Source organism: Mixophyes fleayi, chromosome 1, assembly GCF_038048845.1.
Source record: "Mixophyes fleayi isolate aMixFle1 chromosome 1, aMixFle1.hap1, whole genome shotgun sequence".
NCBI classification, from domain to species: Eukaryota; Metazoa; Chordata; class Amphibia; order Anura; family Limnodynastidae; genus Mixophyes; species Mixophyes fleayi.
This window is the reverse complement of record NC_134402.1, coordinates 398,860,564-398,874,522: the sequence shown is the minus strand read 5'-3', so window position 1 is coordinate 398,874,522 and position 13,959 is coordinate 398,860,564. Positions and strand designations below refer to the sequence as shown.

Sequence of the window (13,959 nt, the reverse complement as noted above, 5' to 3'; positions counted from 1 at the left end):
AAGCGTGAATTTTGACCGAAAAACACATGAGGTCACCACAACATGACACTTGAGACGTTTTACTTTAGGGTAATCAACTTTATTCTTGTAGCATAATAAGTTAAACTATTTACACAATGCACATTCACTCTTACACAAACAGATACTTACTGGTATAACTATGAACCACATCTAAACGTTTCTGCAAAAAACACATTATGGGTTTCTCCAAGCATGAGGAGAGGCGGCCATTTTCAGCACATCCTCTCAAAGGTTTTAAGCTCTCACCAGAGAGCATTCACTAAGTTCTAAATATCCATATGTTTGGCATTATCTAAAGCTCCCTTCGCCACAACAGCCTTCAAGAACATGTGCAAATTACATTTTCTTAATTCCCAGAGCTGGGCCAAGACAGAAAAAAAACGAAGTGCTAAGCTAAGAAAAAGATGCATAACTTACTTAAACTTTTCTGGGCACACTTGTGTATTCAGTCACCATTTTTTTTTCCATAATGAGATTACAGAATGAAATTTAGTCAAATTTGTCCTAATCCTTCAGCAACAGTTTTTTGGGTTGCTGTGACAATGCAACAGTATAGTCACCAGTTATTAAAAAATACATAGACGTTATGTAGAGCTTTTATAAAACCAAAAGTACTGCTATTGTTGAAGTCACATTCCAAAGTAAATGCTGAAAATCACATTTTCCTTAGGAAACGGTGATTTTTGAACGTATAAAATATCTTTGTGGGTTGTTGTTGAGGTTTATTTTTTTGTTTATTTTTTGCCTACCTGTGAAGAGTTAAATCATTTTTATTTTTAAGTTTTTAAATGTACATTTTTAGAGCAAGATATCTGCTGGATCATTTAGGAGAAAACAAAGTCACTAACAAAACAGACAGACATTTTCTATTTTGGTTTGCCCCCCAATTTTTAAATTGTAAAAGTTGTGTTTCAATTCACAGTTCTGAGAAGCTAGGAAAGACAGTAATGTTAAGCATACATTTAAAAGTACAAATAGAATACACACATAGTTATACTAGGTATACATTTTTAGCGTAGGCCATAGTCTCAAAAATGGACTAGAGAAAGGTTTTTTTTTTCCCATTTTTAAAAAAGACAAAAAAAATAAAAATAAAAAAAATAAGTGTTCAAGCCAATTTTATTTAAGTGCCAAATTCTCCAAGTCACAATTAAGCATCTTGAGTATATGCCTTAAATAATAATAATTTCTGAGCAGAGATGGGCCTAATAATGAGGAAATGTGAGGCAGCTGTCTCCGGCAGCAGGATCTGGGGGGCAGCCAAAATTAGGGAATCAATTTATAAGATGAAACTGTTCTTCCTGTTAGTATAAATGAGTGGTTTATAATAAATGACTAAACCTTCTTTTATAGTACACAATACCAATACAAATGTTTATGATTTCACGTAAGGGATGGGAAGAATGCCATCCCAGTTACTGCCTTAGGCAGGAGAATCATTAGAGCCACACCAATGGGTAAGGTGATAAAACATTAAAGACCCCCCCCCCCCACCCCCCACAAAAAAAAAAAAAAAAAAAAAAAAGACTTTCACTTCTTCAATATGTTTTCCTACAAATGAAAGCTTTTTAACATTTTACTGCCTTAGGGTAATGACACACTGGTACTTTGAGCATCCATGTAGATTATCTCCATCGCTCGTGTGACAAGAATTCAGCATTCACATTGCCTTCTATATCAAGACGAAAGTAGCCGAAAAAGGCATGGCTTCCTGGGGCGGATATATGTTGTCAGAGAAAATGCCATTGTACCACTACCTAACCATCATCATCATTTATTTATATAGCGCCACTAATTCCGCAGCGCTGTACAGAGAACTCACTGACATCAGTCCCTGCCCGATTGGACCCTAATATACACAAACACACAGTCACAGACAGACAGGGAGAGAGTAGGGTCAATTTTGATAGCAGCCAAATAACCTACCAGTATGTTTTTGGAGTGTGGAAGGTACCCAGAGCACCCGGAGGAAAGCCACGCAAAAACGGAGAGAACATTGAACTCGTGACCCCAGTGCTGTGAGGCAGAAGTGCTAACCACTAGGCCACTGTGCTGCCCATGAAAATCTCCTTTAAAACGTCAACATAAAAGTGTCATAAAAAAAAATAATAAAAAAGAAATTAAACCATTTTTCTCTTTACCCCACTTTTGAGAATATGTCCTATTAGGCTGTTCAGTAAGCAGTCAGAATCAGAATAAATGAGTGAACTAGCTTCATAGTATTCTGTAATTTATTGCTCTAGAGCACGTTTGTGTGAACATAGTCATGATTTAGTCATCTCTTTTGCCCTATCTTGTGGTCCTTTCAGAACAGAAAGCCGCTCACATTGGTTCCTGGGAGCCAACTATAAAAAGAGTAAGAATTGAGAAAGAAAGCAAATTCCATGATCTACCATGGCAACTCTTCCGCCATTACATGGAAACTATATCTAACCTGGTAACTCACACAATACAAAACGTTCTTCGGTTTCGTCACAATACATAAACAGAGCTTGATATGTGTGGGTTCACACAATTTCTCACTGGACATAAATATCTTATAAAAAATAAAGTGCTTTCTAAAAAGGTTCCAGTGAAGGAACATATAAAACATTTTACAACTGAAAAAAACAAAACAAAAACATAAAAAAAAAATTAAAAAAAAATACTACATCCAGCTTAAGTCAAGTCAATTACACAATATGTACAATCTCATGGGCATCCTAAGACAAACATCCCTTCATATACACGGTATATACATATATGCGGTTATCCTTGCTCAATATATTATAACAATATATATTTTACATTTTTTTTTGTTTATACACAAGAAAACTCCTACAAAAAAGCAACAAAGATCAAGCACACAAGCCCAAGAACAACAGCAGGCAAAGCACAAGTTTGGCCCACGTTTCCCTTGTTTGGGAAGATTTGCCAGAGCTCCTTTTTGGGGTGCAAGGCCTCCACGTCCTCCCAGGCACTGTGAGCCGCTGCAGTAAAGTTTGCATCCCCAGTCGTAAGCAGGTCAAACACACAAGAGTGAAAGTAGATGTGCCTCACTTGGATCTTTTCAAGACATTTAGCAATGGCACTTTCCAGAGTATACACCGAGCGAGCTTGTCCAGATGACGAGTTGTGTGGATTTTTTCCTGTCACAGGGAAACGCAGGTGCCCACCCTCGTCAATACGTTCACTGGTCGGACAGCCGTTCATACACAACTGCAAGTCTTGGCTCTCCTCGTAAGCCATCGCAAATTCCTCTGGCATTCGAATTGCCAACGTTAGGTAGTTTCCAAGCTGCCGGACAATCACAGTTGTCCCAATGTACCTGGCATGCATTTCAACATGTTTCCCACTGACTTTCTCTATAATCCGCAAGGTTTTAGAGTCACCATCCCCACCACTTGTTGTGCCATCCACAAATGCCGCAGGCAAATCATCGGTCACGGCCTGGTAGACCTTCTGGTCTGTGCAATCTTGGTAAGATTTAAATATTATGGTTATCTAGAAGAGAAGAAATGGCAAAGTGTGAGTTAAAACGGTAGGGTCTACAAAATTAAAATGCAACGTTTAAGTAAATATAGATTTTTTACACTTTTTTTTGTGTAAAACACATTCTAATTCTATTGACAATTTAGAGAAATGAAATCTCTGGATAATCGGACATCTTTTAAACTTATCATTTAGTAAAAGTAATTGTGTTACAATATTGAAATCTGTTACAACCAAACAACAGTGAAATGCACCATTAAAAACAAACAAAAACGGATTGTTGGTTACAACAACAAAAACAATCTTAACACTCGTAGCACACATGCCTGTACTAAAGCTGTACTGGAAGACTTTCAGGTTTTGAAATGTCCACTAAGCACAACTGCCACTCATCTCTGGCAATAAAAGGAATACTGTATCCATTTTGTGACCAATTCATAGGTTTCCATACTTTGATACAAACCATTCAATAAGACAATAATGTACATCATCATCATTTATATAGTGCTAGCATATGCCATAGCGCTGTACATACATAGATTCTTCTAGCATATTTATTTTGCCATTCTGATAATAGTACAAATGTTGCAAACCACTATATCCTCATTCTGCTGGTTCCCACTTTAAGTGAAACATTAAAGCAACAAAAGAACTGAATAACTTCTCAGTCATCCTAAACATAATCATTTGCACTTATTTCCCATATACATAGTCAGAGATTAGGGTGTGGCCATCACCTAGGCACCACGGCGGCAGCCATTTTGTGGGGGCACTATGTGTAGGTAAAGGGAGTACTTAAAATGGGAATTCCTTTCTCCCACAAACCACCCACATATATCTCGAACAGGACTCAAACCCTATACAATATTCCAGGGTTTTTTCAGAATTTCAATTCCTGACAGTAACTTAATTTTTTTTCCATTTTGTCTTCAAATAAAGGTATAAAATGCAAATTAGTGCTGTCCTGTGGTGTTTTATAGACACTGAGGGTAAGCAGATTAAACATAGATGAAACATCACTAGATTACTTTCAAAACCATTATGCTCCATCCTGCTGGTTCCAACTTTAAGTGAAACATCAAAGCAATTATCTGCAGAGTGGATAACTTCTCTGAGTCATCCTCAGGAAAGAGCAAAACATAATCAGGTACATTTATTTTCCTGTTAAGAATTATGGCAGTCTGTTCACCACATCATATACTGTATACGTAGTACACATAACAGGGAAATCAACTGACCACATTGTTCTGTGCGCACTATTACCGTCCGTGCGGTAATTTTAACGCAGATTTTTGCTCGCAGCTGAGCAAATATCTGTGAGCAAAAATCTGCATTAAAAATCACTGCACTACTGGTAACAGTGCACGGGCTGCATTGTTCTCACAAACAATGTGGTCAATTGAATCCCCCTCCAGAATCTGAAAAGTAGATATTCCTTATAATTGCATAGTTCCACCTCCCTTTACAGGAGAACAGCCTGCAAGAATACCTCCACATGCACCAGACAAGACCAGCAACAATTTGCTCAGGTTTACTCAACACCTGTGAGAGTGTCGTGAAGTAACAGGAGCAGTTATAATGAGAGACAAATGACAGGTCTCTCCATTTAATAGGTACCTTAGGCAACCCACAATCATAACATTAGCACACTAAATTAGAGAATCAACTCTTCTTATAAAGCTAAGCAATTTGTCTGTTTGACAGCCATGACTCAAAGTCTTTCAAGTGGATTCCTGTTGCTGAAACGTGTTCGTTGAGAACAGCAGGACACACGCTTTAACATGGACACTGGATTTTATACACAAAAAATAAATCCGGCTAAATTAGTAATAGGAGAAAAAAAAATAAATAAAAAAAAATGACCAAACAGGGACCATCAGTCTGAGAAGACACCCAACGGACTTCAATGACAGATGGGAAGGTTTCTGTTTCAGTTCTGTGACAATATATACTAATACCTAATCTAACATATACGAATACATAATCTAATAGCCTATAGTCTGTGTTTTTCTAGTATATCATCATCATCATTTATTTATATAGCGCCACTAATTCCGCAGCGCTGTACAGAGACCGCACTCACATCAGTCCCTGCTCCATTGGAGCTTACAGTCTAAATTCCCTAATATAGACACACACAGACAGACAGACAGAGACTAGGATCAATTTTTGATAGCAGCCAATTAACCTTCCAGTATGTTTTTGGAGTGTGGGAGGAAACCGGAGCACCTGGAGGAAACCCACGCAAACACAGGGATAACATACAAACTCCACATAGATAAGGCCATGGTTGGGAATCGAACACATTACCCCAGTGCTGTGAGGCAGAAGTGCTAACCACTAGGCCACTGTGCTGCCCACATATACATTGTTTACATATGAGATATGTAAATTGTTTTTAACTAACAGTGACGTATAAAATCCACATAATTTGTATGAATACCAAATGCTAAATATCAAAATCTGAACATTAATTTGCATACTGAAACTCATTGGATGAGCTTAAGTTATAAAATGTTATGTTTAGTTTTAGCCACGAGGAACCAATATCTGGATTCTGAGCGCTTATCTCACACATAACTCACATTAGTCTAAATAACAAAAACAGAAATTATTCTTAGTGTTCTTCCCTTTCCCATGAATCCTCCATGACAGTACCCAACAAAAAGAAAGCTTAGACCAGGCCTGTCCAACCTGCGGCCCTCCAGGTGTTGTGAAACTACAAGCCCCAGCATGCTTTGCCAGTAGACAACCTGTTGATAGCTGGAAGGGCATGCTGGGACTTGTAGTTTCACAAACATCTGGAGGGCCGCAGGTTGGACAGGCCTGGCTTAGACCTTTTACCTGGACAGGAACCAGAACCATACAAGTTCTCCCTACAGCACACATCCGTAGTGTAGCTCCACATAGAACTCTACACAAAGTGTTCTGCTTAAATAAGGGTTTCCCAAACCCAGTCCTCAGGGCTCCCTAACAGTGCAGGTTTTCCATATCTCCTTGCTGGAGCACAGGTGTATTCATTACTGACTGACACATTGTAACAGATCCACAGGTGGTCCTAATTATGTCACATGTGATCCAGAAAACCTGCACTGTTAGGGAGCCCTGAGGACTGGGTTTGGGAAACCCTGGCTTAAATAGTTTATTTATTAGGTATACAAAAGTAGGCTGCCAATGAGGAACCATTATAGAGGAATTAACCATAAAGAATAGTTCTCACCTCCCATTAGCACCCACCATCATAGTGATCATTAGGGTAGATAACTGCTTGGAGTTCTTTTCTTCTAAAAGTTTGGTCTAGTTTGCTAGGACATCAAACCTATAGTCAGCAAGGCCCATTGTTACTAGACTGCAGGTCTGTTCTATAGAAGCAGCACCAATTTATCTTCCAGAACAGCAAGGTATGGCTGACTGTAGATATGTCAGTAATACAAATATTGAAAATGCATTTTAATGGTTCAAAAGTTGGTAGAATTAAACACCGGGTTCAAATTCCAGGGTGCAATGGGATACCATATGTTTGAGCTTTAAAAAACACTATCAGAGTATTTGTCAAACGTTCTATGTTGTACAGAACATTCAAGGTTACAATATGAACTTTTACAGCACTTAAACGTAAACCATTACTTATATCCTACTGCAAAAGCTCCAAAAACTTTGGAATGCTAACCTGCATTATGTCAAAATTTGTATTTTCTCAAGGACACATCTTTTCCAGACCATCAAGTATATATTTTTCACACCTGCGTTTTCTTTCTAGTGAAGTGAAGGGTCTCAATGAACTGGTCTGAGGAGCCCTTACTCTGCAGCGACACCATGATCAAAGCAGGAACACCGAGTTTACTATTTGGGCACCCTGATTAACGAGTGAAGAACTTCTTAGTATTATCATTCTTTATTTATAAGCCGCCACAAAATTTCCGCAGCGCCAGTAGGCCATAATTTCTGCCTATTAAAAGACCAAAGCAAGCCTCTTCAGATTCTTGCTTCTTGTATCTCCCTGATGTACAGTCGATTATCTGAACAATGTATCAATTTAAATATGTCATCCTTCGGGATTACCCCCCCCCAACCAAGCGCACACTAACCGAGTGCTTCTGTTCTACACCCTGCCTCATACTTCTCAGACCTCAGATGTGGGTACGACACCTGGCAAGTCATTCTAACTCCTGCAAGATCTTTTGACACCAGGTCAAAATTTTGCGAGAGGAAAACTTGGCACCCTAATCAGTGGTCAAAGTGGGGTTGTATACGGTGGTATGCCATACCGCCACTTCTCTTATTGTCTTGTCTCCTACTTCTTGTAAAACTAATCAAATTCCATTCACTTTTCCCACTACATTTTTCATACTGCTATTTCTAAATTTCCACTTTGACCACTGGTCCTAATCACATGAATGCTCCATCGCCGCTGACAGCATAGAGAACCCTGCTGGGTAAGGATAAACACTACACCCAGATAAAAGCTGGTATAATGAAAAAAAAACAAAAAACAAAAAAAAAAAAACTACACATAAAATACAAACAAAAAATAAAAATAAAAATCCTATAGCTGCCTGCTCTATCCAACCTGGAATTTGGACGGGAAAACACTGTATGTGTGCTGTGGGGATAGCATAAATAGTTTTGTGTCTTGTCCAGACAAAAGGTTATCATCTCTCTGTTGGGTGACGAGAGGTGTAAAAGTAAATGACTGCTGGAACCTAGCTTTTGGGAGTCATTTCTATTTATGCCATTTTCCGCTGCACCTTAAAAGATCCAAAGGTCTGAGTGACTGACTCCTGAATTATCCATTATATTGCTCACTCTAGATTATACAGACACATCTGTATTTACAAATGTTCGCATGAAACTTAATTATACGGTAGTGAAGATATCCAAATAATTGAGCACTTGTTCAGAACAATTTCAAAACAAATACACACAAAAAGCAGAGATGATGGGAGGAGAATGGGAGGAACAGTAGAGGTTGTCTGTGCACCATAGCAGCTGGTGCCAAACACCACTGCACTGATGGAATCCATTAAAAAAACAGTTTGTAGAGGTATTCCCCATACCTAGCCTTGTTTGCCTATATAGACTGATATGTATTGCATCACATGATGTATTTCCCCAAAAAAACAATGTCAGATATGGTCTAAAGGGTCTACATTATAGTTTACCCAAGACAAGAAGTTTAGTTTTTGGATAGAAGTGAAATAAGTTAAAGAACTTATTTGTGGTCACCTGATACAAGAGGTCACACACTGTCCCTAGACGGATGGTAGGAGGACAGGCGAGTGAGATTTTCCAGTTTAATTTACCTGGCCTAATTCTACCCCAAATGATGCTTTAAATACAGAGACTGATTAATCTGCAACGATCAGTCCTTTCATTGGGCTAACCACTTAAAGTGTCTTGTGCCCTTAGACACAGTAAGATGTTCAGGAATTTGGCACATTTGCACCCTGTCAGCATCATTTATTCATGATAAATAGAAATGATGTGTTATTTAAAACATCAATTCTTATGTGAAGTTTCTTTCCCGGACGAGCTGCGGCACTCATCCATTTTTAAACAATTTGCTCATTGGCTTCTCACCAGCTGTGAAAACAGGAACATCAAGGTACAGAACAGACTAATGTTTCACACTTTAGAACATTTACCTGCAATACCCCCACACTGTGGCTAATGCTCTGAGCTTTCATATAGCTCCTAATTTCACGGACATTCATATATATTGCCATTAATATCTGCCTCATTCAAATACTTGCCACTTTTGAGAAGCTTTGGAAATTAAAACTTAGAAATTTGTTCAGGTCAAGTAATAGTTTACTTGTGCTTTACATTTTGTAACTAACATTTTCTATTACAGTACACACAGATGGGTAAGGCTGGGTTCACACTGCAGGCCAAAAAAAAAATCCCGATCAGCATGCCGATTCATGTGTACACTATATATGTTTTAAAAGGTTTACCCTCAGACCTGTGCTCTTCATCAGTCATAACCAATGGCTGAAAAGATCAGGAGTCTAAACTATGGAGATCCTGATGGTGAGTGCATGCACACTGCAGAATTGGAAGGCCAACATTCCATAGCTGAACAAGATTTATAGTTCTGCTGAACAATCAAACGAAACAGCGATCGGTACTTTGAAACGACTGTCGTTCATTGTGCAAGTATACACACTAATGCGATATTGAGCCAAACGGTCATTTAAATCGGGTGTTTGATCCGATATTTGGCTGAAAAACCAGTTGTGTGTGCCCAGCCTAATGCTCAAGGAATTACTGAACCATTTTTTGTATATGTGGAAATTTTCACCTGGATATTTTGGCAGTGTATTATTGGTTACAAGGATTAACATAAATGTAAGCGTAATGCACTGTTGAAAATCAGCACCTACCTATGCGAAACTGGAAGTTCATATACACTGAATTTGCAAATAATGGCCAGTGTGCCCATTCCTTTTTCAATTATAATTTCTGTTTAGCACTTCTGGAATATCAACACAGAAAAGGTATACTAAAGGCAAACCGCCAGAACAGCAGTCAGAAAGCACTAAAACTTGGTTATATTCATTTCAAACTGTACCAACATGTACTATATAACAATGCAAAATACTCAAATTTTCAAAGAATTATTTGGTACAAATCTGAAAAAGGATAGTAACTGCAAAATAAAAAAACACAGGTAATTGGGTACAAAGGGAAAGATGAAATACACAATTATATAACAGAGCAAAGTATATATTTTAAATCCGAGCTGCTAAAAAATAAATCTATACACACAGAAAACCATTACAAATGCCATTAAGACCAGTGATAAAAAAAAATAAAAAAAAAAATAAAAAATAAAAAAAATCCCACTTGTAAAGCGCTACAGAATTTGCTGGCGCTATATAAAGGTTGATGATCATGAGCAAAATCATGCCACCCACAGTATCCTGTTTAATTTCCAGACAAATAAGCAAATAAACAAAAAATATAGTATTTTAAAAGCATGTGAACTGGGGGTTAATGTAGTAATGTAGAGTCGGCCATTGCCCTCCAACAAGAGCTCGTTAACCACCACATGTCAAAGATATTTGCATTTGATATGCATTGGCGCTGCCATTTAAAGCAGCGCCATGGGGTAACGAGAACAATTTAGGCACTGGCTTTTGAAATTGACAAACCGTTAAGTCACCTAGGTCTGTTTTGTTATGTCTGTCACAGTGTTAGGCAAAACCCAGAATATTTATCCAAAGGGAAGTCTGTCTTTTTGTAAATAAGCACATTAAACAGACACAATAAGACAATTTGCTAATCTCTTAGGACTTGTCAGTTTAACACAATTGTTATTGTTCTCTCTGTAATGCTTAGTGACTTACGCATTACACATGGTGGTGAAACTAAATAAATGCACATAAAAACTCCAGGATTGTGGGGAACAGAGTGGGAGAAAGTTTAATTTTAAACTTGGCACAAAAAACACGATGGAAAAGTTTATGCAAAGTTCTGAAGCGCTGATGAAAACAGGCTGTAATTTCAGAGCACTCAAGTGAGGATCACTGAAGCACAGGAGTAGGCCTACCTCCGCTTTATGGTTTTATGACGGATCAATAATGCTTCAGGCGTGAATGTTTCCTTTCCAGAACAATACAAATGTTCTTCAGCAACGTGACTAAAATGTAGTCTCCAATGGGGCTGAATAGGTCTATCAATACCGATGGGTAATCCTCAAGGCCAGCACTGTTTAATGTATTAAATAACATAAGCAGTGTGCCCACAAACTCCAAAAATAACAGGAAGTGAGTAGGACCCCCTGCTGGTACCTCTGTGGGGGCAGAGGGACAACAAAAAAGCCAAAGTTTTACCACTCTTCCCCCTCTCCTTCCAGAGCTAAAGCCCTGAGCTATAAAGGGCTAGGACCGTTCTTAACACCGTCCTGTCTGGAGTCCAGGGTATTGATCAAAACTAAATTGCCAAAAATCGAACTGAATAAATAAAATCCCCAAAATCCTTGAATATAAATTATGACTTGATCAAATCACAATACAAATGGGGAAGGGGGGGGGGGGAGGGGTAATCAAAAACAGAGAACGACCCATATGTTCACTAGCAATCACCTTCAAATAAATGATCAAAGCCGGGAGTATCTAGGACCTTTACCACCAGCCAATGACAAATGCCCAGTCAGGGGATTCTTGCAAATGGCACTCATTTACTGGCGGTCAGTGCTGATGATGAGGTGGATCTTTTCCTCAGTTAAAGTTTATTTAAAAAATTGTGAGTGATTATTTTTTTTTTTGGGTTGGTAAAATGGGCAACAGTCTTAGGAAATCCTGTCCATTATACAAAGACCACTTGGGTTGCAAAGTTGCCACTCCTGGGGTCCCAATCTTGTTCATTATCCCATCCCAGAGGAATCAGGAAGAAACTAGCACTTTCAGTGTAGGGTTCGTAATCTATGGAGGGGGGCACTTTACTTTTTTTTTTTAAAGGCCCCCTACACTCAGAGGTACCAGCCCTGCACTGACCAGTCTGGTTTTCCCTAAGGCAGGGGCACCCCAAGCTCATGGTCACTTGTCACTATTTCTGTAAATCAGCCATTAATAGATCATCCATTAGTCTATACAGTTATTATTATGCTCCATTGATGCAAAAGTTTACATAGACAATACATACTAACCCAAACCACTAGAAAATGATAAACCAGTGCTTGTATGAGATTACAGTCTACAGCTAATGTCAGTTCCCCAAGTTACTGACTGCTCCTTAGTGCAGCCTGCCCAATGCTGAATTAGTCCGGCATCTCTACACAAAGTGTGTAGGACCATCATACATGATGTACACACCCCATTAATGGGCCATACCACCCCATTAGTGGGCCATGGGCACCTTTCCAAACTGGCGTCACCATTCCGCTGTTCTAACCACTTAGTGAATTGTTCATGCAACCATATCTTATACAATTCAGGCTTGATACATTGAGTGTAAAGGTCGATGAATGCTGTATTGTATGTGCGTAAAAACTGCTTTGTGTATGCCCAGAAACTGACTATACGCCAGTGAACACAAGTACATGCAACTCATCTTCAGAAGCACAGGACACTTCTGACCATCCACGATTTCAAGGGCAGAACGGAGGTGAGAAGGGGATATGCATATAGAAAATATACAGCAAGGACGTCCCGAGGCCGGGAGCAAGCACATCTAATCAATGTAAGCTCTGCATCTCTGAGATATGTGATTTACAGCCACATCATATGCACCAGGGCAGGTGCAAGTGCGGATATTTATATGCACAGTAGGCATATATATATATTTGTTTTTCAACTGTGCATTCTTATGGGTGTTTCTTTGGCATTTACTTATATTGTAAGTGATTATCTCCATACGCTAATGGTGCTTTATTCAGGATGCAATCACCAGTGTGAAGCTGCACAAAAACATGGGAAATAACCAAAATGTCTAGACAGAAAGGAACAACAAACATGGAGAGATTTGTCCTGCAGCACCTGAGGACATCACAAGCTCATTCCTTAAATGCATGATGTCTCATGGAACACAGCGCAGGGCTTAGACATGCTGGTCCAGTCATTAAATATCAGGAAATGTCTTCTCCATCTGGCCATAATTACCATACTGGATAAGTGATCAACAAGTTCCAATGAACGTCTTTTTTTCTGTAATTACTTACACATCACAATGGGGTTAGGAAGCCAGCTGTAAAATATAAGAACTGCTGAATCCCAGTATGATTAGAAAAGCTCATTTTCTACAATTAGAATCATTAAGAAAGACATCTGTTCATGTTACCATTAGTATTCCATGTAATGCAATCAGCCCTTCCAGAAGAATATACAGGAATTGTGTCTTTTGAAACAAAATCTGTGAACTGGTTGTGTTGAATGACACAAACAGTCTGCAGAAAGCCAATATATATTGTACATTTGGTAAATGAAAACTTTAGATTCCAATTTTGTGCGCTCTGCTATCGTTTTTATCGCTAGTGCAACACATGTAAACGGGAATGAAAATGAAAACCATATCGTGTCCGAGTGTATTGTAGTAGCGTTGTGCTTTTTCTGAAAGCTTTTTTCTCAATTCACTTGTAAGTGGATGATGCATTTGGTGGTCCAGGTGACCTCCAATACACACATAACCTCATGTTGAATGTGTTTGTAGTTCCAATTGCGTTTGTACTTGCGTCTTTTAAAGCAAAACAAACACCAATGTGTATGGGGCCTTAGGGTGCTCAGTTAAAAGTTGTGTGTATAGACTATGAATTTTTAGCAGTGCACATTGAAACCTGGAAAAGGAATATAACGTGCCACTTAGAGCCAATATCATTTGCAAATGAGCTGAAGCAGTGCCATGTGGTTTTCATAAACCATTGGGATTGATGCAAGTTTGTTATTAAAACTTTGTTACCCTTAATTCACTTCTACTAGGTCCTCTGTGTTGGTAAATAACATTATTTACAGAGCAAAAGCATCTGGC

General features: G+C 38.7%; 1 protein-coding gene and 1 long non-coding RNA gene across 2 annotated transcripts in view; both read right to left on the bottom strand.

Moving 5' to 3' along the window:
- Positions 1-13,959, bottom strand: part of LOC142098504 (uncharacterized) — a 1,185,945-nt gene that overhangs the window by 34,051 nt on the left and 1,137,935 nt on the right. The gene's annotated exons all lie outside the window — the stretch shown is intronic.
- Positions 58-13,959, bottom strand: part of RGMB (repulsive guidance molecule BMP co-receptor b) — a 30,789-nt gene continuing 16,887 nt past the window's right edge. Inside the window, exon 3 of the mRNA XM_075181331.1 lies at positions 58-3,504. Coding sequence (XP_075037432.1) covers positions 2,839-3,504 — 666 coding nt within the window. The 3' untranslated portion in view covers positions 58-2,838. The remainder of the gene's footprint in view (positions 3,505-13,959) is intronic.